Below are 26,460 nucleotides of genomic sequence, written 5' to 3' on the forward strand. Positions count from 1 at the left end.
AAAGCCATAGCAAAAGCCTTCCTGTTGTGTCAGAACCAAGAGGAGAGGCAGATAGATTCCCTTGCCATCAGATGGTTTACTTTTGCTTCCTAAGTTGTTATTGTTGGAGATCTGCTGGTAATTTTATCTGCAGAGAGGAACAGGATCGATTTAACACTGCCAACATGCTGTTGGAGCCAGCCCACAATCAGTGTGAATGCAGTGGTTTAGTACATCAGTATGAGTTGCAGCTGAAGTCCTGCACTTTGCAGGGAAAAAGGAGCAGAATAGTATCAGCCACCAGAGTAAATTTGGGTGGAGGGGAGAAAAATGGTCAGATGGTTTTCTTTTCAATTCGTATCTCTCACACAGTTGCTGCCCTCCTTTGATATTTGTGCATGGACCGAGGAAGATGTGGTGAGTATTTTGTGTTAATGTGGCCAGGCTGGTGGTGCTGGAGCTCTGACAAATCACAGCGGGTGTGGTGGGAGGGTAGGCTGCATCAGAACATCTAGGTGAGATTTTACTGCTGTTTGTTTGGTGAAACTTGTGTCCCAGAAGGGCTTGAAAATGATCAGGAGGAAATTTGAGTTACCTTCATAAAACAGCCACATTCTCCAGTGTCCAGAAAATAGTGGGAGCTGGGAACTGCCAGCAGCCAGGAGGGCATTCCTGAATCCTCATTTAAGGAATGTGGAAGTGCCCAATGACCTGACGCTGGACAGGGAAAAATGAGTTCAAAGGTTTTATCCTACTGTGTGCCACCTGGATGGCAATTAACTGAAAAAAAGTTTTAGGGCTTTTTAGGGGGTGTGGAACCTCTCTTTCATATAAAATAATGGCATTGAGTACTTTATACCTTTTTATTCAGTTAAAAGGCTAAACAAGACACATCAGTGATTTATCTCTGGCATAGTGATGTGTCAAAAGGATTTTAATGTCCTGTCAAGTACTCCCTTCGGGTCTTATGCTTCATGGGGTTGTTTGGCTGACATTTACCAAAGGACTGTCTGGGAAGCCAGTGCAAAAACCATAAAATCCCTGGCTCCTTCACTTAAGCCCTTTTAGCACGTGACATTTCTCAGTTTCTGCTTTGGTCATTTCAGTTCTTCGTGACAATAAACTGAGAAAGGTGGCTGCAGTATGGAAGGCAGTTTGGAAAAGCTAAATAGAAGTAATCACATGCATTGTGAATCCTAAGTCCTTTATCCCAAAGTGAGAAATATTTTAAAATTTTGTTTTAAAAAGGATGTTTGTTTGTGAACTCCAAATAACTGTAATACAAGATTTTGATAATTTGAACTTCAAGATTGATTCCTCTTTTTTGCAGTTTTTCTGGATGCAACAACTTACTAGAAAAGGTAAAAGCTATTCATATGTCCTTTCATGCTCACATTTATGAACTAATATACATTTGTTCATTTTCTCCCCCTCCAAAAAAGTGCCATGTGGATTTCTGAATAACCTCTTTTATCTTAAGGCGATGCTTCTGGTGAAATGAGTGTCTATGCTAGCTTGTTTAAGGAACATCATATCACTGGGAAGCAATTGCTGCTTCTAGAAGAAGAGGATTTAAAGGAGATGGGAATTGTTTCCAGAGGACACATCATCCATTTAAAGGTATTATCAGCATATATTGAATGGTGCAGTAGGTTATAGTGTGAGTATTACAGAGTCTATGGAGTTTCAGTAGTATTAGCAACAAAAAAAGATACAAAGCTAAATAGAGAACATATTTGGTATCTAAAATAAACAGAATTGTAGCTTCATATGGATCTAGAACTCAAAGCAACCTCAGCATTTTATGGGACATGGAAATGTGCTGTGGTCTTTATACTCCTCTGTAGTTCTTAGTTTCTTGTGAGCTGGATGTCAGAACTACTGCAGCTTCACTTAGGAGGGCCATTCTCCCAGCAGAAAAGCTTGGGAATCTTCAGAGAGAGCTCTCTTTAGCTGAAGGAGAAACAGATACAAAACAGTTATTTGAACTGAAATCTCAGCTTCTCAATTTCCATAGCTCATTTATAGCGTAAAGCGTATTTAGACTAACAAAACTCAGTTGGACAACTTTAAAGCTAATTGACAGACAGGTTTCTTTGCTCTTACAACTTTGCTTTTAAACAGTGTTTTAAATGTCTAATGTTTGTAATGAGTTAAAAAAATCACAGTCTGGAAAATGTGATCATGACAGCAGTAATGGCATTAGTACTGTAGCCACAGGAGAGAGTTTTCTGGCAGCCAGCTTTGGAAAAAGTATTCTATAAAAGCAGCATCTATTATTCTGTTGGGTCTCAAACATTTTAGATCCCAATTTGCTAGTAAAGAGATACTTGTATTGTAATTTCTAGTCCTGCAAATTTAGCTTTGTAAGTCACACAAATTTATTCCCCTTTTGCTCATCAGCCATTTTTCCATGCCCACACACCATTACTGATATATTTAATTTACATTTCCTACAGGGAAAATTATTGAAACTTTGAATTATTGAAATAAAGTCATTAATGTCCAAAAGGAAAGATCTCAGCTTCCTGGGTTGATTTGAGCATAAATAAAAACAACAAAAACAAGCACCCTGAACATCTCTTTCTGATTAAGCAGATCTGATTCTGAACACAAATCAGGGCCAATCTACCTCAACAGGACTATATTTTAAACTCTTCCCACATGCCCTAATGTATCCACAGTTGAAAACAGAGGGCATGTGGGGTTGTGCTGGTATTTGCAGGATGAGATACTAAATAACTCCCATCTGGTTTTGTTGGTTTTTTTTTTTCTAGACTGCTATTGAGAAGTTAACCCATGACTACCTAAATCTATTTCATTTTCCACCATTAATTAAGGCAAGTATCACTGTTGATATAAGACATGCTTCTTGTACTGGTATGAATATTACACTGTTCTCATGTCTGAACTTTCCCCCATTCAGGGGAGGGCAAGGTTGCAGTTCCTACAGAGGGTTTTAACAAATGTGGAGAGTCAACAGCAGCAATGGGTCACATCAGAACAAATAATAGGATAATAGAAATTGTTTTCAAGAAGTTCTAAGTTTGTATCATGGAGCCGGTAGAATTAAATTAAACTACAAGTGGTTGCAATTTGCTTGCTGTCATTAATCAGAAACTACTTTGAAGAGTCATTCCTCCAAACTGCTGCCACCAACTGGTCACCACTGAAGAACAGCAGACCCCTGGCCCAGAATAAGCCCATAATTCCCTGGTTTGCTAATATTATAGGAGAGAAGGATGACAGGATGATTTAGTGTCTTGCCACCCTGACATTAACCCATTAGTTTTATGATAATCAGTAATAAGACCCATGCTAAAGGGAGGGAGTGTTTGGGAACTTTGGTGTTGCTAGACCAGATATTTGCCTTATTTAATTCAGTAAGGTAACCAAGGAATTCTAGACCCCAAATCCTGAAGTAGCTTTTTTAGTCACAATTTATTGCACAGCAATAGAGTGAAATCCACATAAAGCAAATTTTCATATAGCAAAACTGTGTTCCCCAGAGGGGAGAAATGAAAGAGCATTGCTGCTTTGCTTTGCTGTGCCAGCTGCAATTCCAGTGAGAGACTGTCACAGTGCTCACAGGGACACTGCACTGTGCCAGAGCAGCTCAGCCAGGAGCAGGAAATGTGCAGCATCCCCCAGTTGCCATCCACTACCAGCCCTAAACCCATGCAGAAGCCTTTGCCCCTCTTGGAGTGTGATGTCTCCTTTCTGCTGCTTGCCAGACTTGTAACACCTGAAAGGCAAATCCTTTCTGCCACCAAAGGGTGTGCTCCTGTCTCCCAGTGGGTTGTGGTAGATGTGAATTCTCACCTCTGCCTGTTTTTTTTTGGCAGGATTCTGCAGGTGGAGTTGAAGAAAGCATAGAGAAAGTAGTGAATCTTGAGCTTGTGTTTGGTTATCACTTGAAGCCAGGAAACGGTCCAAAGGTAAGCTGGCAGTGCTAGATCAGTTGGTTTGGTTTGGAGTCCCTACCTAGAGGGTCCAGTATCTTCTGGACACAAAAGATAAATTTGCATGAAAATTCCCTTGTTTTGGAAAGTGCTGACTGAATGTCAAGGTGGCAAATGGGGCTGCATCAGTGATGATGATGTTCCTCCAGAACAGGCAAGGAAGAAAAGAGTGGCACAGAAAGTTTTGGCTGAAAGCTTCTGTTTCCTTGTGAACTATTTTTAAATTGTAATTTTTATAATTTGGGATTTCATTTTGTTCCTTTTATCCCAATGGGTGTGAAATGGTAATCCATTTATTCAGAAAAGCCTACTGACAGTTGGGCAGTGGCATATGCCTGATGTTGGTGAGCAGACTTCCTTTTGTCTCAGCAAAAAGGAGATACTGTTTTGTGCAGCCAAGAGGAGTTTGGAAAATACATGGTATGCATGGCTGCTGGCTGGGCAGGACTGGTCCTGGTGGAGGCTGTGCTCTCATGGTCCTGGAGAAGGAGGGAGGGGTGGTTGGAGCACATTGCACAGAACTGCTGTGCTCCAGCAATTGCCAGCATGCCACATCCTAATCAGACCTCAGCTCCAAGCCGAGCTGGTTCAAGGATCTCTCGTCACACCCTGTGTAACAGGAGCGTTGATGACTCCAGATGTTCCAGCAAAGGATTTCTACCACATCGTTTTTTCTCAAGAGTGAGGTTTGTCCCATGCTTTTTGTTTGCTTTGTCCAGCTTGCCATGGACTCTGAATTCAAGGGTTTTAGATTTAATCATCTATGTGGAAATGGTGTGCAAAGCATTTCTGAGCTAGAGTCAGGGGTTGTGACAGCAGGATTTGTTTCCTTTTGTATTTGATAAATCTGCATTGTGTGTCCACCCTAAACTTGTGGGAGGCTGACTTTCATCTTGTGTTATCTGGCTGCTTTGCTTTCAGGGCATATTGTTTGCAGAAGTCTCTTGATTTCTGTACTTGGTGGTGCTTGCAGAGAAAGCATTTAGGTTTGAACTTAGTAGGAACTTGTACTCATACTGAAATAATTTCATCAATTTGAAAAAGCTTTTTGTCTGGAGATTTCCTTTTTTAGTTTGTTTCTTTTATCCTGAGTACTTCTTTTTCCTATAAAAATCTTCTTTATCACTATGTGAATTACTTAGACTGTCTCAGTGTTCTTGAATGCACGTTGCTTATGCAGCTGTACAGCTGCTTTTTTGTAGGTGTGCATTTTTCTCTCCCATGTTCAACTAACTCTTGAAGGAACTAAAAGTCCATGAAAAACTCATATCTCCCTTCCATTTCCAATAAGGGCTGTGAGCCATAGTGCAGGGAGTTGGGCAACCACCCACAGGAAAGAGCAAGAGAAGGAGCAAATAGACCTCTGAGCACTGGAGAGAAATTCGTGTTGTACTAATGCCTCCTTAAGTTTGAAGATGAGTAGATGTTTTAGCCATGACAGCAAAATGTGCAAATGAGACTGTATGCAAAGGCTATGGGACAGAAGCTGAATTGTTATGAGAGGGAAGAGTTAGTTCAATGGGCCTGTGTAGCGTTGACATAACCTCTGTAGGCTTCTGACAACCTTTTTTATTTGGTCCTGCCTTCCCTGTGAGCTCCTAATTGGTCCTGTCTGCTCTGTGTGCTGTTGGGCCCTTTTCTAAGAAAGCCATTCCCTCTGAAGCTGTGGTTGCATGCCAGGCATGCCTTCCCTGTCAGCTGCCCTGCTGCAGTACCCCATGTGCTTAGTGATGCCCCTCCAGGGAATGCACAATTTGTCCACCAGAATATGTCTGGGCTGGAAACATCTGTCTGGGATCTGCACATTAACTTGTACCTGCCTTTAAAGATACTGCAGCAGAGCCAGTTGGAAAAAGTGAACTGGAAGGAGCAGATTCTTTGAGTTATTGGGCAGGCTGCTAGGGCCAACATGGGCAAGTAATTTGCATTTAACATAACATTAACAAAGACTGGTGTGGTACAAACTGTTTAGGAAATTTGGCTAGCTTGCTTCTTTGAAAACCCCTGCATACAATCTTCTGGCTCCCCTAGAGGCTGCCTTGAGCTGCCATCTAGATTTGTTCAAAATAAACTGGGAAAAGGGTGAAAACCAGGATTGAAGGGTTTAAACTTCTTTTATTGTTCCATTTTTTGTAAAAGAGTGGTGCCTGTTCCTGTAAAACTGGGTCAGCAGAAGCACTTGGGATCATACCTTCCACCATCTTTATTGCTAAAAAGCTGGCCTACATCAGTTTAAAAATAAATTTCTCAAAGGAACTTTACCCTAATCAGTCCCTATAACCAGCTGCCTAACTAAGAAGCATTTCTCCTGTTTTAATCATGAGGAAAAAGAGGCAATAAGCTCAAATCTGGGTTACACATTGAGGGTGTGTGTTCCCCGGGTGGTGTGTTGGCTGCTACACTTGTGTACAGCGAGAGAGGTTATTAGGCTCGGTTGGGAGGTGGTGCAGTGCAGCAGGCAGGGCTCTGTCAGGAGAACAGGTCATGCTGGGAGCTTTGACACCAGGCTGGCTCTGTGCTGGTCTCTGAGTCGACTTCCCTTGAGTTATTGTAGTGCGTCTTCTGGTGTAGGTGCACCTGGAACCAAGCCATCCGTGTCACTGGAGGTGGCGCTGCCCAAGCTTGGGACAGGATGGACACACAGGACAAAAGCCTCCTGGTCCAAACGAAAGCTGGGGAGTGCATCATGACATGCAGCAATCCCACCAGATATAAAAGTGCTGGAGAAGCTGGTCCAGCACCCAGGAACCATTTCAGGGGTGCCAGTTAATTCGGATGTGTTTGGCTGGTAAGAGCACAGCACCATCTGTGGTGTGAAGATGGTTCCTCAGGGCACAGATGTCCTCTCCTGGGCACTGCACCCTGCCCCATCAGCACAGCCAGCACACCTTTCTTCGTCAGCAGGCAGAAACTTAAGGGCCTTAGGAATGGCAGTGCCTTTTAGCAAGGATCCTGCTGGATATGCTTCAGGACAGCATTTGAATGTTGAGCCTTTTCTGTATGCTGAATGAAACATTGACTTCCCAGTAAACAGCTTTACCAGCCCCATATTTTTTATCTAATTTAAACTGCATCTTGTAGTGGGATTATGTTGGTTTCCACCAGCTGACAGATGCAGTCGTTTCATTACAGTTTCCTTCCTTTTTTAGCTGCATCTTTGGAGGAGATAAAAGCTCAGTTGACCTTTGTGCTCTCTGAATGCATCAGGAGTGAGCACTGCAAAGCTAACCTGGTTTTTAGAGGTTTCTTTTCCAACTCTTGTAGTTCAAGTTATGTGGTTACTTCCATTCACTGCCTTTTCATGACCTTTCTGTACACAGTTCCCAATGACCTGAAAGGTGATAGATTTACACTTTTTTTTTTTCTCCCACAAATAAAAAAAAAAGCAGGGGACCACCAATTAAGTCCAAGATGGAGAGTAAAACAACAAACCCTGGCAGTTGTGGCTTGAGCTGATTTGCAGGACTGCAGGGGGAATTTTCAATGGCTTTCTCATCCTAGATGGCTCATTAAAATTTCCCAATCAGGGAAAGGTGCCTGAGCTATGTCGGCTCCACACTGATGAATCACCAAACCCCTTGAGAAGGATGCCTTACAGTCTTTTTGCCTTCTATTGATGCATTCTTTAGTTTTGGTCCTCAAAAGGGCAGATTTCACTATGCCATTGAATGTTTTCATTTTTTACCGAGCGTGGCACAATTTGACCTATATCCAAACACAAAGCCTTGAAGTTGGCTCACTGTTTCTCCTGATTTTTCCCCACTTACCTCTCCCTCCATTTGACAAGGTAAGGAGCAGAGCCTCTTCAAAGCCATCTGCTAACTGTGTGAACTATTTTCCAGCCTTGAATATCCAAACTGAGATGTATTTTAATGCTATTATTTAAATGTGTAGTGCTAAATGTACTATATTATTAAGGCTACTTTAAAGCGACATTGTGACCAACTCTTCATGTGGAGAAGCCCAGGCCAGAAAAATGCAGGCAGGACAAAAAATCAGTACTAAAACAGTTGTAACTGGAATGTGGTTTCACAAGTGCTTGAGACCATTTCTGCTGCTTGTTCCTCCCCACCCTCCCACTATATCAACGTTCATAAATTCTTTCTTTGCTTTCTTAAAAATAAAGCAAGAGCCAAGGTATAACATTTGAAATTTCAGTTCTAGTTTTTCAGTCATTTATATTCTCCATGCTCTGTAGGTATTTTAACCCACTTCAGTAAGTAAAAATTGAGGAGGAATTGGTTTTATCTAACCCTTCCTTTGCAAAATAATCAGAGGTATACCTTGACTTTCTAACATGGGGTTATTTGTCCTTATCTCAAAACCTCATCTTCTAAATCCTCCCTCTTTAATTCCATGTCAAAGCACAATGCTTTCAGTACTAAAGACTAATAGTTAATGCAGGAATCAGAGTAGCAGTGTTCATGTGATATTTTCATAGATTTGTTCCTATTCTATCAAGTAGTCAGTGAGGGGACACAAAGAAGCTGTGTAAAATAAAACCACAGCCACATTAAAATATTGCCACCACCATTAAGAACAGAATATTGTAGTCTGCTAAGAAGGTGGATCAGTGCAGGTGATCTGAGCTCCTGGTATTTTCTTCCAAAGACTCTTTTCAGGACCATGTATTGTTTTTGCATGAGGTGGAGCTGGTATAACTCCATCATCTCCACTGGGCTTGCTCCAGCTGTAGCATCCATGTGTAACTGAAGTCAAACTCAAGCCAAGACCTTTAAAAATCCTTGTGTAAGCAGTGCTAGACCAGGGATTCCTATTAGAAATTATTCCATAGCCCTGAAGAGACATAGACTTTTCAGGTAGGTATTTTGTTCACTTGACTTTCTAGACTTTTTAATCTAAAGATTTATTTTTATACCTTGGCCACTGAATTAACTTGCTGCCTTCCACACGTTACCTCTCACATACTGCAGATAGGTCTGCAGAAGCACAGACAGGTTTCCAGGGATCTGTAGGCTTGGCATGTGCTATCCAGACAAAACCCTGGAAGGGAAACCTTTGTTCCCAGCAGAACAGTGGTCCTGCCATGCCTTTCCTGAACTCCTGAGCACCCTTGTTCCCTCAGCCAATGTCCTGCAGAGCTGCAAGTCCCAGAGTGTGAGCAGTACTCCACGCACTGCAGTGAGGACATGGTGTCCGCACGGCTCCAGCACGTTGTCCCCACGAGTGGGCCACAGGAAATGCCACTGGAGGACAGTACAGGAGGGCGCCCATGCAGCCCTCTGGGAAGGGACTGGTTTTTCATGCTTCCACCTTTACCATCCTGCTGGTGCAAGCAGGCTGCCCATGTGAGTGATGCCTGCGACTGCAACATCCCCGTTTGCTTCGGATCGCATGGCAGGGGCAGCTCTTGGTAAATGCTGGGGTGTCACTGAGCTCTTGCCTTGCCTGCTGCAAGGCCCTGTTCTCAGGGCACACAGAGCAGTGCCTGGTATTTACCATTATGTGCCACTCTGTTGTGCACAGAGCTGCACAGCCCCGGGTGTTAAAGAAGGGCACTGCCATGGGACAGATATTTTTGGTACTGCTGGCTGCTCTGCCTAGCTGTTAAGGGGCCTCATGCTTCTCCAGGCAAAGCTGCAGCCAGTCAGTGCCTGCTGCCTTACAGGGGAGTAAGGGCTCCAGCTTGGAGGAGGCACCCAGGCAACTGATAACATAAATATATCTTCCTCTTGCTTTGTTTCTGTACATTTTAAGACCATCTCTCTTGCAAGGCCTCCCCTCCGCCCCTCTTTTTTTCTGCCTGCACAGCTGAAACAAAACCAGCGGTGGAGCCACCTTCTCTTGCTGGAGCCTGGCTGGCAGCAGCCTGCCCTGACCTGAGACACCAGCCATTGTTAAGGGTATAACACATTTACATATTTTGCAATAAAACATCAGTTATTTGCATTACTGTGTCAAGTTTTATTTGATTCTTTCACCTAAAAATGACTCATTTTCCTTTCTTGTATTTTAAAAACCAACTACTCTAAGCTTGTTTGAGAATAATCAAAAATTGCCCATTTAGCTAGAAGTCATTTTCTTTTCAAAAGGCAAATGTTATTTAATCTTTCAGCTGTTCATTGTGCCATCATAAATACTTTCTTTTCAGCACAGTTGTGGGGACTGAAATGAGCCCACTAATTGCCTCCCATTTCGACTGACATGTGGTGGTTTAGTGGAAAGAGAACACAGCGGGGAGAAGGAAATAGGAGGCTGAGAAAATGAGAGCTAATTATTTTCACTGCCTCATGTCAGGCTCTGTGTCAGCCTTGTTTTTACAAACTGGAAGGTTTAGCACTAAATAAAACAAACTGGCGTCATGTTTTTATATACTGGCAGTGTCATGGAAGCAGCTGCACATCTCAAAGACAATATAATGCCTGCATTCGCATGGACACCATCTGACAGCCACTGTGAGCCACTGCTAATGAGGATATCACAGTGGTGCCAAGTGAAAGGTGCTGAATTATGTATGATTCTTCATCAGTGCAGCAATAGTCCTGTACATCATTATGAGACATTGTTTTGCTGAAGAGATTAAAACATTCTTAGTTCCAGACCCTGCAACCTATACATGCTACAAGAGGTTATTAATGGAATTTTTAGGGAGAGTTTCTTGTGGATTTCTTTTTGGTTAAAAATATCTCATGGGACAAAGCTGTGGTGGGTCATGACACTATACATATAAAGAAGAGAAGCAAATTAACCATAATTGTGTTATCTTCCTTTAAATCCGGTATAATAAAATATAGTGTAGCAGGGTGATACATAATGATAAATAACCCAAGTGCTGTCACTAGATGTTCAACTCTAATGCCTTTAAAACAGCAGGTTTCAGCAGCTGAGATACATAATAGCTAAGAATGTAAAGGAGCTTCTGGGGACCTAAATCATCAACATGCTACTACTTTTAGTATCAGCATGGCCAACATTTTTTTTCTTATTTGTTTCATCCTGTGCTACATGTTACTTTTCTTCTAATATCCAGTTATCTGCTGCAATGCCATTTCTATTTTTATTTCAGTCTTTAAAAAGCAAAAAAAAAGTTTATTGCAACCATTGATTTAAAAATGAATCCTTGATTTAGGCCCCCTTGAAAAATGAAGTGTCTCCCTAGCAAAGGTTTTAAGCTGTTGTTGCAGGATGTGTGTTTGCTGTTTAGAGCCTGTGCCTGATCTTTTTCATTTCCCTTTCAGGTTTTTTTTGCAGACATAAACGCATATGGGGTTAAAGGAGTATTGTCACCACAGTAAGCTGGAGACTTAATTTTTAAAGTGCTCTTACTTCCTGTTTCAAAGCTGAGAAGAAGCAGCTCAAATACATGTGTGATTTGCTTTTTTTTTCTACAGTAATTTTCAGAGGCTGTTGATTTATTGGCTTTGTCAAAGTGTTATTTGGAAATGTTTTCACACAAAGTTTTGCAGGTTGTGCCTTTCAGTTCTGAAACTAGATAATTTTTTAAAACAAATCGATGAAATTTTTTATTTAGATCAAAATCAAGCAGGTAGATATTGGGAGGTATTTTAATGCTTGAATGACAATATATCCAGGGAAGTCTCTTTGAAGGACTTGTATAAGGATATCTATCAATGAGACACTTTGAACAAGCCATTTCCAAATTATTTTCCCACGTATGCCTGGCACTAAATGTAGTTTTATCTAAGAAGTCATATGGCTACAGTTCATCAAAGAATTGAAATTCATACGCTTGGTTTTTCTAGCCAAATTTTTGCTTAAATGGTTGAGCATCTCCTATTCTAAGAACCTGGAACTCCATTGGAAAACAGGGAAATATGCCCCTTTCTTTCTGCAGCAAACAAATCTGGCATTATTTACTGTGTGGTTGAACAGAATGGTTACTAGGTTTGTAAGACAAGTAACCACCTACTGATCTTAGATATTTGCTAAGTGCCTTGATTCTAAAGCCACCTGCCTGCTGCCTTACTATTTCCTTCCTTCCTTCCTTCCTTCCTTCCTTCCTTCCTTCCTTCCTTCCTTCCTTCCTTCCTTCCTTCCTTCCTTCCTTCCTTCCTTCCTTCCTTCCTCCCTCCCTCCCTCCCTCCCTCCCTCCCTCCCTCCCTCCCTCCATCCTTCCTTCTTTTTTTATATATTTTCCTTTTCCCTCACAACATCCCCTTGCCTCACTCTCCTTATCTGCTCCTTCTCTCTCTCATTCTCCCTTTCCCCTTTACAGTAATGATTTTCTAATAACACAAAATGAAAACCTTTCCAAATAAAATGAGACAGGTATTTTTGAGGGACTAGAGTGGGTATCCTGGTATGGTGTCTTGGTATCTGCACAGTGTGGCTGGAGAGAGCTCCAAAGAGGGCCAAAGGTTTGGGGACTGTATTTGAGGGACAGGAGAGTGTGTGTTTCTCTGAAGATAGAGTTCAGAGCTGGGGAAGGCAGTGTTTGTGCACGCCTCAGGCATCCACCCCTGCACGGGGCAGTTTGATCCATGACCGCATGGAGAGGGATCCTGGCAAGGGGACGGGCAGTGGCAGTGCCCACCCCCTGCCAGACCCTGGATGTACATAGCTTTTCTCTAGAGGTGGTTGGTTGATTTATTTTGTTCATAAAAATGAGATCATACTTGTCAGATCTAGTCTGCAGGGAAATGTGAGTGCACAGCCCAAAATCCTGAGTCAGGAGAGCATGGGAGCCCTGGCACAAGGTGCAGCTCTAGCACTCAAGTGCTTGGCACTGGTATTACTCAGAGATGGCAAGAGATGTGCTGACCTAACTGGAGGATAGTATTTTATGTTGATACATTTTTCTTTTCTTGGCTCAGGTGTTTTTGTAAAACCTAAAAATGTCATCAAGCATCTTGTCTCTAACCTCAGGCTTGATTTGCACTAGCATGAATCTCCTGCACAAAAGTCTGGCAACAAGAGCATTGGGCAGGGAGAGGAGCACAGTTCGAGAGATGAGGAGGAGTCAGAGACAATTCACTTTGCTGTTCTGTTCCAAAGCACCTGCCCTCCTCATGTCAGAGCTGGTGCTCAGTGCTGAACCTGCGGGGGCAGGACAGGCATTGCCCTGGGTCAGCTCACAGATGTGAAAAACAGGACAGAAAGAGACGTGCAAGGAGATACAGTCTGTGATTAGGAAATGGAGGCACAGGGTGACTTCAGCACCTGATCAGGAAGCCAGTAGCAGAACTGGAAACTGAACTTGGTGCCTCTAAGTCTTGGTTGGTGCCCTGACCACTGAACTGCAGTTCCCATCACTCAAACTCACACCAGGGCAGTGCGAAAACCAACTCACATGGCCTCTATGCTTGTAAAATGTGGAAGCTTTCAAAGCAGACAGATGGACACACAGGGTCAAATCCTGTCATAAACATAATTTCTTGCTGCAGTTCAGAAATTATTATATTTCAATTTTCTTTTAATTTGGAATTGCCAATTCAATGTGTGACGGAAAGCTGTGAGCCTTCTGAGGGCTGAGCTCCTACGTTACACTTATGAGAGATGCACGTGCAAACACCCAATAATCACCTGTGCAAACGGATACTTTTTAGGCTGCTGTATGTTTGTCTGTGCAAATTACTGCTTACACAAGCCCGTGGCCCTAAGTGTGTCCATCTGTCCCCACTGAAAGTTTTAGATTTTCTGAGCAAAACCAAGGGGAAGACTGCCTTCTGCAAGTGCTGAAGCCCACACCTGCCTTACAGGTGGCATGTGGCAGACACAGAACCCCTGGCACATCTGGAGGAGCTTCTGTCTTTGTGAAGGGAGGATTCCCTCCTTCCTGTATGGAGGTGGAGACACTCTGCTTCAGTGGCAGCGTGGTCCTTCAGGAGACTGATTTTTGGAGGAGCTATGTGCACTGCACAGTATCTCATCCCCAAAGCACCTGCTGGGCAGACCAGCAAATGTTGCCTGGTTAGCACCATGGACAGGAACTGGTCCCCAGTGGGAGCCTTCCTCAGTCCATGTGGGATGTCCTGCAGGATGCTGCCTGTTGTCAATATTCAGCTCAGGGGATTGTTTAAGGATACCTTTTATTGCTGTGGTTTATTAGACTCACTGTGATTATTTTCTTAGCTGAGCTTCTTTATAATTAATAATGCAGTTGGAGGCAAGCAGAAGTTGAGGGTGCTCGGTGCCTCGCTGGGCTCTCAGTGTCTGAAATAACTGAGCTGTGATAACAAGCTCATCCTTTTGCCCATTATTTGAGTGATTGTTTTGAAGGTGTTGCACAGACTTTGGTCGTTTATTCCTGTGTTCACTGGGACGATGTCCTTGTGCCTGGCTGCCAGCTCTGACTGTGACCCCAGGTGATGGCTCCCATCCCTGCCCCATCCCTCCACTGCCCTGGGGCGTGCTGAGCTCCCAAGCCACATGCTCCAGCAGGCTGTCTGTCCAGGTGAGGCCATTCAGGGACACCACACCTCAGAAGACATCCAGACCTGTCATGGTGGCACAGGGTGAGCTGAGAGAAGAGGGAACAAGAAGACTGAGAGTTTTCCATTATCAACACTGTACTACACACATGTATAAAATATGTACATGTCCCTTAACTTTCTTGCTGGGTTATTTCTTCCCTTCATATATTGAGGATTAGATTTCGATTGTTTCAGCTTTCAGTTTTGTTTCATTTTGGGTTTTGTTGTTGGGTTTTCTTTTCCTATTTGTATTCTAACAATCCAGCCCTCTTTTTTTTATTATTCATAGGATTGTAAATGGAAAATGTACATGGAGATGGACGGGGATGAAATTGCAATAACCTACATAAAAGATGTGACATTCAACACTAACCTACCTGATGTAGAGATTTTAAAGATGACAAAGGTATTTACAGCCTTAAAGCTTTCACGAATTCACAGATCTCAAACAAAGACATTAAAATACCACAGCAGTCGACTTTTGTGCTTGCAGAAGCTCAATCTCTTGACAGCTTTTAAATAAAATGCACATTTTAAATAGAATTGTATCATAATAGGAGTTAGGTATTTTGGTTCTCCTTTAAGATGACAATAATGTTTACAATAGACAAATAAGAGAAGAAACTAATTTATATTTTCTTGTTTTAATTCCATGTTATATCCTCTGAATTTATTACCCATTTTAATGAAAAGAATGTTCCAAAAATTGCTTTATTTTTCAAGAGAAGAAACCAATTTAAATGTTCCAGAAACCTCATGTGATTTTTCTGGGGGGTTTTGTTGGGTTTTTTTCTCTCTTTCTTTTTTCTTTTTTCTTCTTCCTTTTTTTTTTTTTTTTTTTTTTTGTGGTTTTAGAACTTTTATCAGGTTATAAAACTCACTCTTTCATGCACCAGTGAATTACAAAGACTGAAACCCATTGCAGACAGTACAGCACTGAACATCTGCAATTCATTGTCACTGAGCATTTTACCCTGTGTCAGAACCTGCCTGTAAATATTTACCAGTAAGCATTTCAACTGCTTTTCCCTAAGGAGCAGAAGTTTTGTTGATGCAGAGGGCATTTTGCTAGCTATTATTTTAATTGTTTGTTTTTATTAATATGCTCCACTTGATAATAGCTAACAAAATAAATTTCTAACTGAAAAAAATGTACAGCTTGATTGCCAATTAGAATGCTGCTCTAATGTGCACTGGCAAAAACACCCAAACTCTTGAGTGCTTTTAACTGTGAATTTTTGTGGAAAAACTGGGGGGGAAACTTTCAGTCATTTTTTTAAAGGAAAAAATGAAAAACAGATTGTCAACAGTCAGAATTTTGAGGAAAATGTGATATAGGTGTATTTGCCAAAAAATATTCTAATATTTAATTAATGCTAACACTATTTTTCTGGTTAGTAGTTTCTGGAAAAACACTTATGATTTTGTTTGTTTGTTTGTTTTGTTGTTATTATTACTGTTCTTATTACTATCATTAGCTTTCTATCTAATTTTAAACTTGAACATTTCAAATTTTCCTTTAAAAAAGGCATGAAGTTAAATGAACTAACAACTAGATACAATAACAGTAACTTTTCACATACTTCAGCATTTTTATATTTGTCAAAAAATATCTTTGAGAATATTTTGATATATCTAACAAATATCTAGATATTTGTTCTTGCTTTGAGAATCTCTAGATACTTGTTCTTGCTTTCCCTCTGTAAATCTAGCAGAAGCAAAATTGTACACGCACAACATTGGAAAAGGTTCATGCCCCCCTGAAAATATTCCATGTTGTCTCATCTGCTGTGTGTTGTGTATGGAAATTGCTTTTCAGTTTCCTTTTGTAAACCAGGAAGTAAATATTTCAAAATTACATTGCTTTGTCTCACAGAATTTTAAGGAAAGTATTGATGTTAACAATACAGGAATGAATGAAAGGAGACAAATGTTGTAAATCCCTTTTGGGTGATTTAGAAACAAGTTGGGAGATGAAGAGCACCTTATAAAACTCCCACCATGTTTTTTCCAGCCACCGTTTGTAATGGAGAAATGGATCGTGGGCATAGAAGAGCACCAGTCTGTAGAATGTGTTGTTACATATGAGGTAAGCTCTAAGAAACAAATAAAATAGTTGATCCAAGACAAAACCTACACAGGAGGTGTGGAAATAACATCCTCTGGCTTTGTTATATCATATAATCACGTTCTCAGCAGCCTGTAATTAGTTGTAAAATATAAAGTTCAGAGCAAAAGCTGAATGAAGTTTACAGAGACAATGGCCTCAGGCTGCTGCCTGGAATGGCCCTTCTTCCCAAGGATGAAAGCTCCTTTTGCTTGAAGACAAATGGTCAGTGTTGTTTGCATTATTTAGAGAGGCTGGGTTTTCTCTTTTCAATGATGTGCTAATTAAGAGAGGGGAGAAGAAACAGAAGGAAAAAAAAAAAGACAAATCAAGAATAAGATAAAATAAAACCCAGAATTCAATTTGATGTGATAGAAATTAGTTTTATAAAAAAAGTTTGCAGTTACTTACAATACTGATTTTATAAAGACTAACTCTGTATGTCAGAAGAAGGTTAATAAATGAGATTCCAGCTCTGTCCTGACCAAGCATTCAGGCAGGGATGGAGCAATGGGGAAATCCTGAACCTTGCTTGCTTTTCCCAGAAGTGAAGGGGTAGCTTTCTTTTAGGCTGAAGTTTCTCACTTGGAGTCATAGATGTAATAGGAGTAGTAAGTCCTTAACAGCAAACTGAAGGATACTCCAGGAAAATATTGTTGGGGGTCCCCCTGCAAAAATACCTTAGTCCTACCTCTTTTAGCAGCGAGCAGTGCATATTTGATCCTCATTAATAGAACTAGTAAAATGTATTTTTGTGTTTTAGAGGAAGGCCTTCAGATCTTTCCTCCGCGGGGTACAAGAATTGAAGCAGTTATTCACTACTACATTTTTAGCATAATCACAAGTACCAGCCAAAATTATCTAGAGTCTAAAAATATTTGAGCACTAGCTAAGTGGTTTTGCAAAACAGGCTCTATGTTGAAACAACTGCTGCTGCCCAGGCACTAGTGGAAGTTCCCTCACAGGGGAGCTCAGTGTGTTGTGTGGTGTTTGATGCTACATCCTCACACTTGTGTCCTTCCTGAGCAGAGTGATGTTAGAGCTCCCAAGAGCACGAGGCACATCCAGGCTATCTGCTGGAGCAAGCTGAAAGCACAGGATGAGGTTGAGGCAGTACAGCTCCTGATCCAGACCTCGCTGCCCAATTCGGAGGGGAATTCACGGAGCAGATCTGACTCGGGTAAGTCACCACGTGTGAACTTTATTGCTGACATGGACAGGGCGTATATGGGGAGGACAGCAAAAAGTCAGTGCATGTCACCCACTCAGCTTGGTGTCACCTGCAGGTGTGCTGAAGGTGCACTCAATCCCTCTGTATGTCAGTGATGAAGATTATAAGTAACTGGTCCCACTATGGACCTTCAGGGACACCACCTGATGTACACAGGACTCTGAGCTGTTGATCTCTGGATGCAACCATTCAACCAATTCCTTATCCTAACAGTCCAGCCATCAAATCCATCTCTGTCCAATTTAGAGAGAAGGCTGTTGGGGGGGTCCTGTCAAAGACTTTTCAGGAGTCCAGATAAATGACATCTGTAGCTCTTCCTTTGTCCAATTATCAGGAAGCATTTTTCTCTCCCAGTCCTCATCCTGCTGTCCATTGACTTGATAGGTGTGGAAAGAGAGGCTGACCTTGAAGATTGAGATGAAGTCTTCTCCCCATGTGTTGTTACCAGTTTTCCAGTGCTGTTTATCAGGGGGGTACACCTTCTTTGAACTTCTTATTTTGTTAACATAGCTGAAACCCTTCTTGTTATTCTTTGCATCCCTTGCCAGGTTCAGTTCCAGCTTTGTTTTGCCCTTCCTCACTACATCCCTACAAAACCAAAGTTCATTTCTATACTCTTACAGGCTACCTGTCCTTGTTTCCACTTCCCATGCATTTGCTTTTCCCCTTTACTTCTACCAGCACTTCCCTACTCAGTCACACCCATCTCTCACCTTCTTTGCCCAGTTTCTTCCTCCTGGAGAGCTCTTGCACTCTATGGAAGACTTCCTTAAAGATCTGTTAGCTCTATTCCACTCTCTTGTCCTCAGGGAATCCTTTTAACTATGTCCTTGAGGAGCTGGAAGTCTGTCTTCCTGAAATTCATGAGCCTAACTACCTGACCCATGTCCCTCAGGACTGCAAACACTACAAGAAAAATGCATGATCATTGCAGCACAGGCTGCCTCCAGTCTCGATGTCCCTGATTAACTTGCTTACCTTGGTGGCCATCAGATCCATTTTTCCCCCTGGCAGAGCTGCCTGTTGCCTGTCTCTGAAGGGTGAGGGGGATGCCCTGTGTGCTCCTATGGGAAGCAGGCTGGAATAGTCCATGGTGATAAGCTCACACTCAGCTGGAGTGCTTTGGCCAGCTCTTCCCTCCCACCCTTAGCCACCCAGCACGCAGCTTTGCACGGGTGTTGTGCTTGGACAAGGGACACCTCCTCCTGAGGGTGTGTGGGTGCCCTTGCTCTGGCCAGTGCTCTTGCAGGGGGACACACATTCTGGGGTTGTAGCCTCAGAGACAAAATGTTCCCTGTGGATGATACACTGTTTTGACAAGTACAATACTGCCAGCCTGGCAGACACAAGTGCTCCTGACATCCTGCTCTTCTCTGAGCAATTGTGGAAATCTTCCCACAGCATTCCTCTTCCACAGCTCAGCTTGCCCATTTGAGCCAGCCCTGGCTCATCACTGTCTGACTTCTAGAATGGTGTTTGTTATGGCTTCTGGGGCTTAATTTGTTCAGTGAGATACGTTTAGTAATGCAGTGGGCTCTACAAGGCAGTTTTTATTTCCTAGTACATTTATGCTGCTGACAGATTCACACTCATCTCAGTTGACTCTAGCACAGTTCTGCCTTTAAGACCTGCTGTTGTTTTTGTAAAGATGTTTGTTAGCCAAGCTGTTTTTCTCTTTGAGTTCGAATTAGGGCTGCAGAAATGTTTGGGTTGGGACACCTGAGGGGCAGTACAGGAGCTGGAACAAGATACCAGTGAGCAGAGGAGGAATTTCTCAATTTTTTTACACTACTGGCAACTGTAGGAGAATGGCCCTGTGAATTGAGAGGTGCTGGGTTTGGACTGCAGACGCATCTAACACGGGTGTGCTTATTCCTAAGCAATTGTGATCCATTTGCAACACAATTACATTTTATAATGCTAGAACATGTCCTAAAAGATACATCTTTACTCCAGATTAGCTTTGCAGGTAGAGGTTACCCTGGTTTTGGGGTGATGAGCCCTGCAGCCATACCAAGTGTGGTGTGTATCTTCACAGCTTGGCTCAGCCACTGTAAACCCAAATGGTTGCTTTTTTTTCAGTGAGTGGTGGGAGAGCTTGTCTGTCCCTTTGGCACACTGGAGGAGTTACATGGAAGCACTAATGTTTTGTCAGCAGCCAATTGAATAGGCACTGTTCAAAGGAGGTGGGTTACCAGCCAGCATGAAAGCTGTGCCTCAGCTCTAGCAAACCTTCTGGCCTGTCTTCTTTACCAGACCACCTATCCCAGGTTTAAAAGACCACCAAATCCAAGCACAAAGGTAAGGGTACTACCTGTCTAATAGGCTACAATAGCTACCTCTGTGGGCTACCACACAGAGCACGTAACTCAGTGTACAGAGTTGGTGGCTCAGAGGCCACGTGAGGGAGAAGCCCCCAGCCCATGAGAGGCACGAGAAGCCCTTCTCCCAGCCCCAGAGGGCTCACTGGGAGATCCTCGCTGGGCAGCTGGATCCTGGGCTGGCAGCTCCTGTTGGCTGTAAGGAGCAAGGACTGAGCAGCCTGAAGGGAGCCCCTTGTTCAGGGAGATCAGCACTAGTCCCATAGCACATGTGATGGCCACCTGAGTGTTGATAACAAGTGAAGATCCAAACTTGAGTCCTGAGCCTGCTGTTTCCAGGTTTATGAGGTCTGTGATTTACATCCACAGCCTTGGTCAGAGGGCACGGGGGAATGGCAGAGGCAATAGTGTCTAGCCAGTACATTTTGGCGTGCATCTTTCTTTTGAAACCATGACTTTCAAGGAGTTTAAGAAGCAGAGGAGGCAATTCCCAACTGTCTTTCTGTGAAAGGAGGTTCACCTCTAAGTGCAGGTGGAGCTATCTGCTGTGTCAGTGTCATACACACTATGACAGGGAAGACAGTTTCCTTTTGACATACTTGACAATAAGTTGAAGTGATTTAAATCTCTTTGGATTCAAACAAAGTCTGGGGAAAAGACGAGTGGAAGAGATCATCCATTACATTTTAACAGAAGAAATCCTAATGAGGACAGAGCTGCTATCCAGCTCCCACAAAACTCCCCATGGTCAGTGAAGTGTTCCAGCGAGAGGCAGAGAGGGTTATGCTTTCTTGTTGGAATGATATTAGCAATCTTTCAATAATTCAAATCTCTCTAGAACAAAATTATTTTAGCTGCTCCCCATGGGTCTTTGGCCAAAGCTGTGGCCTCAGATAAGAGGAATTCCTGTTCTCTGCTCTACCCACAAAGTAGCAAACCAGGCAGCCTTTGCAGTTCAAATGGAAAATTTACAGCTATTGTATTTGCTAAAGGCTTTCATGAAAACCACAGGACTGACTTTCAAAACCACTTCAGTGTGATCTCTGAAAGCTACAACTTTTGTTACAACCCCAGGGCTGTGACAGTAGGTGTAGAGGGAACTGTAATACCCTGAGTTGCTCACAGTTAAGCACTGTTTGAGCCAGCCTGGCTGAAGCCTGATGCCTCACTGACTTTTCCACATACAGAGTCAGTTTTCTGCATGAAGCTGGATGCAAAGTAGATTGAATTCTGAATTTGTAGTAGCAACAACAACTAAAGTAGCTCAGTTTTTTTATGATGTGTAGCAGTTTGAAAAGAAATTGGAGGCAGAGGAGGTGAATGTGGCTGCCGCAGCTGGGATTTGCACTGGCTCTGCATTGCTTTCTCTCTGTGCACGACTATGCCAGATGGGAGAGGTGCAGATGGAAGGCAGTGTTGCAGCAGTACTGGTACACTGGTACCTTGGCGTGACCTCTGTGTCAGCTCCAGAGGTCTCCAGGCTCTTTTCTAATGAAAGCTGTGGAGAAATCTGCTGAGGTTGCCAAGAGCATCACAGGGCATGTTTAAAACCAGGTTGGGTTCAAATGACCAGAAGGCACTTGGGGGTGGGAACCCACCTGAACTGCCAAGTGGATGGCTCAGTAACTGTCTTCTAGTCTAAGCTCCGTAATCTGCAGTGGCATCAGGAATATTTGTATCACTCGCTATTTTAAAAGCCCAACATTACGTTCCACCATAACATTGAGCATACTCAAATCGAGGACTATTCGCTGCAAGGCTGGGAGGGGAAGGGTGGTTCGAGGTTCTTCAGAGAGAAACCCGGGTACCTAACCTCACACCTTCGGTAAACCTGAGAGAGGTTTTCCATGGATTCACAGAAAGCTGACTCTGTTTCCCTTCCCTTGGCAGGCACTGACAGTCAGTGGATGCAGACACTGCGCATGCAGCAGCTCGCAAAAGCCATTTCCCTCCAGCACGGCCACCCGCACAGCCCGAGCACGGTCACGCACTACCTGCCCTACCTGCGCAGCCAGGACTCCTACGCCGCGGCCGTCAGGAGGACGCGCGCTCCCGTCACTCAGCAGCTCACATCCATCAGCCACTCGAGGAACTCCTCTCCCCTGTCACACAGTTTCATGAGAAACCTTTCCAATCTGCACTTGAACTCAAAAGGCAGCAGCGCCTCCAGCACGGCCTCTGACACCCCTTCAGAGAGGGACAGGTCTGCTGGCAAAGGCAGGAACGCCTCGCACAGCGCTGCCTCCCGCAGCTCCTCGGACGGGCGGCGCAGCGGGACCAGCTCCCCGGTGCCCCCGCGGCACTCGGCACGGCCCAGCAGGACTTCTGTGCCAGCGGCCCCCCAGCACCGCAGGTACCCCCGCGCCGCTCCGCAGCCCTCGGCCATCCCTGGCATGCCCCCGCAGGGTGACAGCGAGCCCAGGAGGGGCGAAGGGGAGAGCAGAGCCAGCGAGGGCGGGTGGATAAAGGTGCAGCACGCAAGGAAACCCCACAGGCAGGCCGCCGGCAAGCCGGGAAAGGACCGAGCCAGGGGGAGCTGGCGGGGCCGAAGGACGTTCTGAGAGGAATTTGGCCCTTTATTTAACCGAACGTTCAACCTAGAGAAGATATGCCTGCTCCTATTTAATTTGCTGCCCCGAAGCTGGGTCCCACCTGGCTGGGGTCTGCCAGTGGACAGGGAGAGCTGCCAACTCTCCTCCTGTAACTGTCAGCACCAAGGGATTTAATTTGGTTTTCTCCCCTCTGTTTGGCTGCTCGTGTTCTCAGCTGACTGGATATTCACTCATTTGCTTAATATTTCAAAAATAAAATCCGTAAGGCACAGCCAGGTGCCACAATGAAAGGCTCTCAGTTTCATCCTTGTGCTGTTACCTCTCTCCTCACCTCACTTTGCTTCTAGATGCTGAGTCCAGCTCTAAGCAGGGTCTTCTCACCCCTTGTCTAGTCTGCTTCTGCCAGGGCTATAGGAAGAAGGTATATATTTCAGCATAGTCTGAAAAAAAAGGGACACAAGGACAGTTTTCTTCAGGTCCACTTTAGTAGCTTCACTTCTCCACTTTCAGCTTGCCATCCCTTCTCAGGAATTTCTTACTTTGTTCCTTATTAAAAGCCCCAATGTTAGTTACCCAACACCACTGAGCACACTGTCACGTACACGGTTGTCTTAATCAGGAGAATCAAAAACTAGGCTTTATTCTTTTGGGTAAAAAAATTAAAATAGAGTGAGAAGAAGGCATTGCCTTTATCATAGTTACAACTAACCCCACTGAGGTCTATAATAATATTTATCCCTGTGCAGCTGGTATTTTTTAATTGAATTTTTAAATGTGGCCAGACTGTGTCGCTTTTGTCTTTCAGTATTCAGGTAGTAAAGACAAGGTCAGCAAAGTTTCTGATTAATGTGGTCTTTAACTCTGCTGAGAACAAAGACACAGCTTAGACTCAGTTGGCGTCAGAAAGTTTCTTCGTGGCCTTTTCACTCCAAGTTGATTTCACGCAATTAAAAAGGAGAAAAAAAAGTTTGGGTTTCACAAGATGCAAGAGGGAAAAAAAGGAAGAAACAGATAAAGGCAGCTGAACCCAAAGCAATGCATGGCACCCTCTGAAAGCCAAGGAACTGTAAATTAGAGATGCCTTTGAACAGGGTGCTGCACACCACCCATCCCTGGCTGGCCCACCATGGTGAGCGATGCCGGCAGAGCTGCTGGCATGGCACCTGCTCAGGGTGAGGGGGTGTCACCATAGCCCTGTCACTGCATGGTCCAAAGGACATGTAAAGTCCCTGCTCCACACAAAGGCCACTCCTGTGGGTACATGCAGCTCTCCTTCCTCTGACTGCCACAGCCCCAGTGAGGGCTGATCCCTGGGGTAGGTCTCCAGTACCTACCAGGGTGAACTGGGACTCACATTTCACGAATTCAGGACTGATCCACCAAAACCATGGGAGCAAGACACGAATGACACCAGGTATCAGGATTTGGATTTCTGTCACTCAAGTGCCTTTTCCTCTGACAACAGTTAAGTGCATAAAAAATAGAAGCTTTACCTTGAAGTTAATTCAACTTCATGTGATGCCCTTTGGTAACAAAGTTTGTCATTTTCTTGTGGCTTCAAACTGGCTGAAAGCTAGTCAGTAACGCAGCTTCTGACCCTGGTTTACTGAGCCTGACAACTAATTTGAGGGACATGGACAATCTAGCACTGGATGTTTCTCTGTCACAAGCAGGGGACTGGGATTTTGTCTAGGTTGGAGATCCTTCCCTGACATTTCTTGCCATGACCAAAATGGCTGGAAGATACCAGCTGAGAGTAGTTGCTCGGAATGTGCTTGTGTTACTAAAATTTGGATATGCATCTCAGGAATCACAGTTGGGCCTGCACAAATCCTAAGAAAGAAATTGCAGGAGTTTGGAAAGTCACCTTTCTCTTCTAGGGTGATCAGGATGGCGGTGTAGTTGTACAAGCCTGAGATACTGTGGGCTGGTGGTGGCAGTTCTACATTCATCAGCTGTCTGTGGTTGTTCGTCAAGATGTCCAGCAGGATTCCTCTGCTGTTTGGAAGCTATTTAATGCTGTGCCTAATTTTAATCTGCAATGTACTGTTTGTCCACATCTGTTGTATTAAAGTGTTCATTAGCATTTAAAGAAGGAGCGGATGGTATTGATCATGCCCATTAAAATTAAACAATCATGCATTAGTGACTGATTAGAAATCCTTTTGCTGTACCAGCATTGCTGGTTAAAGCTACAGTGAGTGAACTTGTGAAAAAAAAATTAGCAAGATTTAGTTTTCTGTCTTGTTTTTTAACACTTTTAATGTGGCTACTCCCTATCTTGATGATATAATACATTATAAATAAAAATGTGCTTACATTTTCACACATACCCCCAGTACTTTACAAAGCTGAGCCTTTTTTTTTTTTTTTCATGTTTTACTAACATGCAGCTAGAAGACCATGCACAGCAATGTGTAAAATCAGACTGTCTTGGGCAACTACACCTCAGGAAATGCTCTTTGGAAAGGAGCCATGTTATGTTTATATAGGATTTTCTTACAAATCTGTTAAAGACAACCATATTGAAGTACCAGGATGTCTAGATTTGCATGCCAGGAGCTGGACACACTATCCTGCATCCACACACATCCTTGGCAGTGCTGCAGCTGCCATACCCTCCCTCCACGGCTCACTCTGCAAGTGGCACAAAATAGCACTGCTGTAGAGCTGCCCCTTGGTTTCTTGGCTTTTCTTTCTCTTGGGTGTCATATCTCCATGCTTGGATGTTGATGTTTTCTTAATCCCCAAAAGGTACCTGCATTTTCCTCTTCCAGGGTTTAAAATGCTCTGCATTGTAAGAAGCGAGCTCTGAGATGCCTGCTGGAATGGATGATGAAAAATAGCAAAGAGCTCATGAAGGCAGATTCAGAACTGGACATCCAAAGTGAGTGAGTATTTGTGTCCAACTGAGAGAATATTTACAAAATCAGATTTTCTTTTCCTTCTTTTTTTTTTTTTTAATGTGAGACTTGGAGTCAGAGCAAATATTTACAAAATGGTTGGGGTTTTTTTGGTGGGGTTTTTTTTTTTTGTTTTTTGTTTGTTTGTTTGTTTGTTTGGTTTTTTCACTCTGGGTCTTGTGGGAATCACAAGAGCTGCCCCGCTCTCTCTGGATGCCAGACATCAGCAGGAAAGTTTCAGGGTGAACAGCAGCATCTCTCCCCAGCAATTGGTTCTTGACCCTGTGGGTGGGTGGTGAGGGAGGAAGCAGTGCTCAGTTCAGATAGGAAGAGCAGGTTAACCTCAGCATCATGGTCCATGGTTTTCTGAAATTTTACAGGCTTTACCTCCACAGCTGACGTCTTCATAGCAAGAGCAAAAATACTTCTTTCTTTTTCTGCCAACAAGATATATGGTTCAGTTTTTTCAATGTTGGGTTTTTTGGGGTTTTTTTGTCTTTCCCATATACCTAAGGAAAGGATGTCTTAAAAACTAGGAAAGAGCACCAGGAGGATGGAGAGCAGTCACCACTGAGGGTAGCAATCATTCTTCTTCAGCTTGGTGGCCAGAGCTGGGTCTGACCCTGTTGTATATTGGCCTCTCAAGAGCACAGGTTTCCCCGGCAGCCCTGGGGTACCTGGCACTGCCCTCAGGACTGGCTGTAAGAGAAGAGTGTCCTGGGGAGCTGCTCCACAGAGGGAGTGACAGCCAGACCAGCAGCTCTGGGTGGCGCTGCACTCTCCAGGTTCTTGGCCCGGGTCAGAGGCGTGCTGCTGTGCCGTGAACCTGCTGCAAGCGCCTGTGAAACCCTGCTCCTAAGCAGGGCAGCACTGAATGGGAGACTCCTGGAGCAAAAGCACTGCCCAGGCTGCAAACACGGGCTGCTTTTGTTTGCACACAGCCAGGGCAAGTCCCCGTTCAGCTGGGAGGGGAGAGTGCCCACTTTGCCTCCTCCCAGCTCTGCCCCGACT

At 43.7% G+C, this 26,460-nt stretch overlaps 1 protein-coding gene across 5 annotated transcripts in view; it reads left to right on the forward strand.

Moving 5' to 3' along the window:
- Nucleotides 1–22,836, forward strand: part of MAP3K20 (mitogen-activated protein kinase kinase kinase 20) — an 89,399-nt gene extending 66,563 nt beyond the window's left edge. For all 5 annotated transcript variants that reach the window (XM_059853123.1, XM_059853127.1, XM_059853122.1 and 2 more), the window contains exons 12-20: nt 352–396; nt 1,310–1,340; nt 1,460–1,599; nt 2,757–2,819; nt 3,825–3,917; nt 14,625–14,741; nt 16,350–16,424; nt 17,472–17,622; nt 21,885–22,836. In XM_059853123.1, coding sequence (XP_059709106.1) covers nt 352–396; nt 1,310–1,340; nt 1,460–1,599; nt 2,757–2,819; nt 3,825–3,917; nt 14,625–14,741; nt 16,350–16,424; nt 17,472–17,622; nt 21,885–22,555 — 1,386 coding nt within the window. In that variant the 3' untranslated portion in view covers nt 22,556–22,836. The remainder of the gene's footprint in view (nt 1–351; nt 397–1,309; nt 1,341–1,459; nt 1,600–2,756; nt 2,820–3,824; nt 3,918–14,624; nt 14,742–16,349; nt 16,425–17,471; nt 17,623–21,884) is intronic.
- The last annotated feature ends 3,624 nt before the right edge of the window (nt 22,837–26,460 follow it).

Source organism: Haemorhous mexicanus, chromosome 8 (assembly GCF_027477595.1).
Source record: "Haemorhous mexicanus isolate bHaeMex1 chromosome 8, bHaeMex1.pri, whole genome shotgun sequence".
Lineage (NCBI taxonomy): Eukaryota > Metazoa > Chordata > Aves > Passeriformes > Fringillidae > Haemorhous > Haemorhous mexicanus.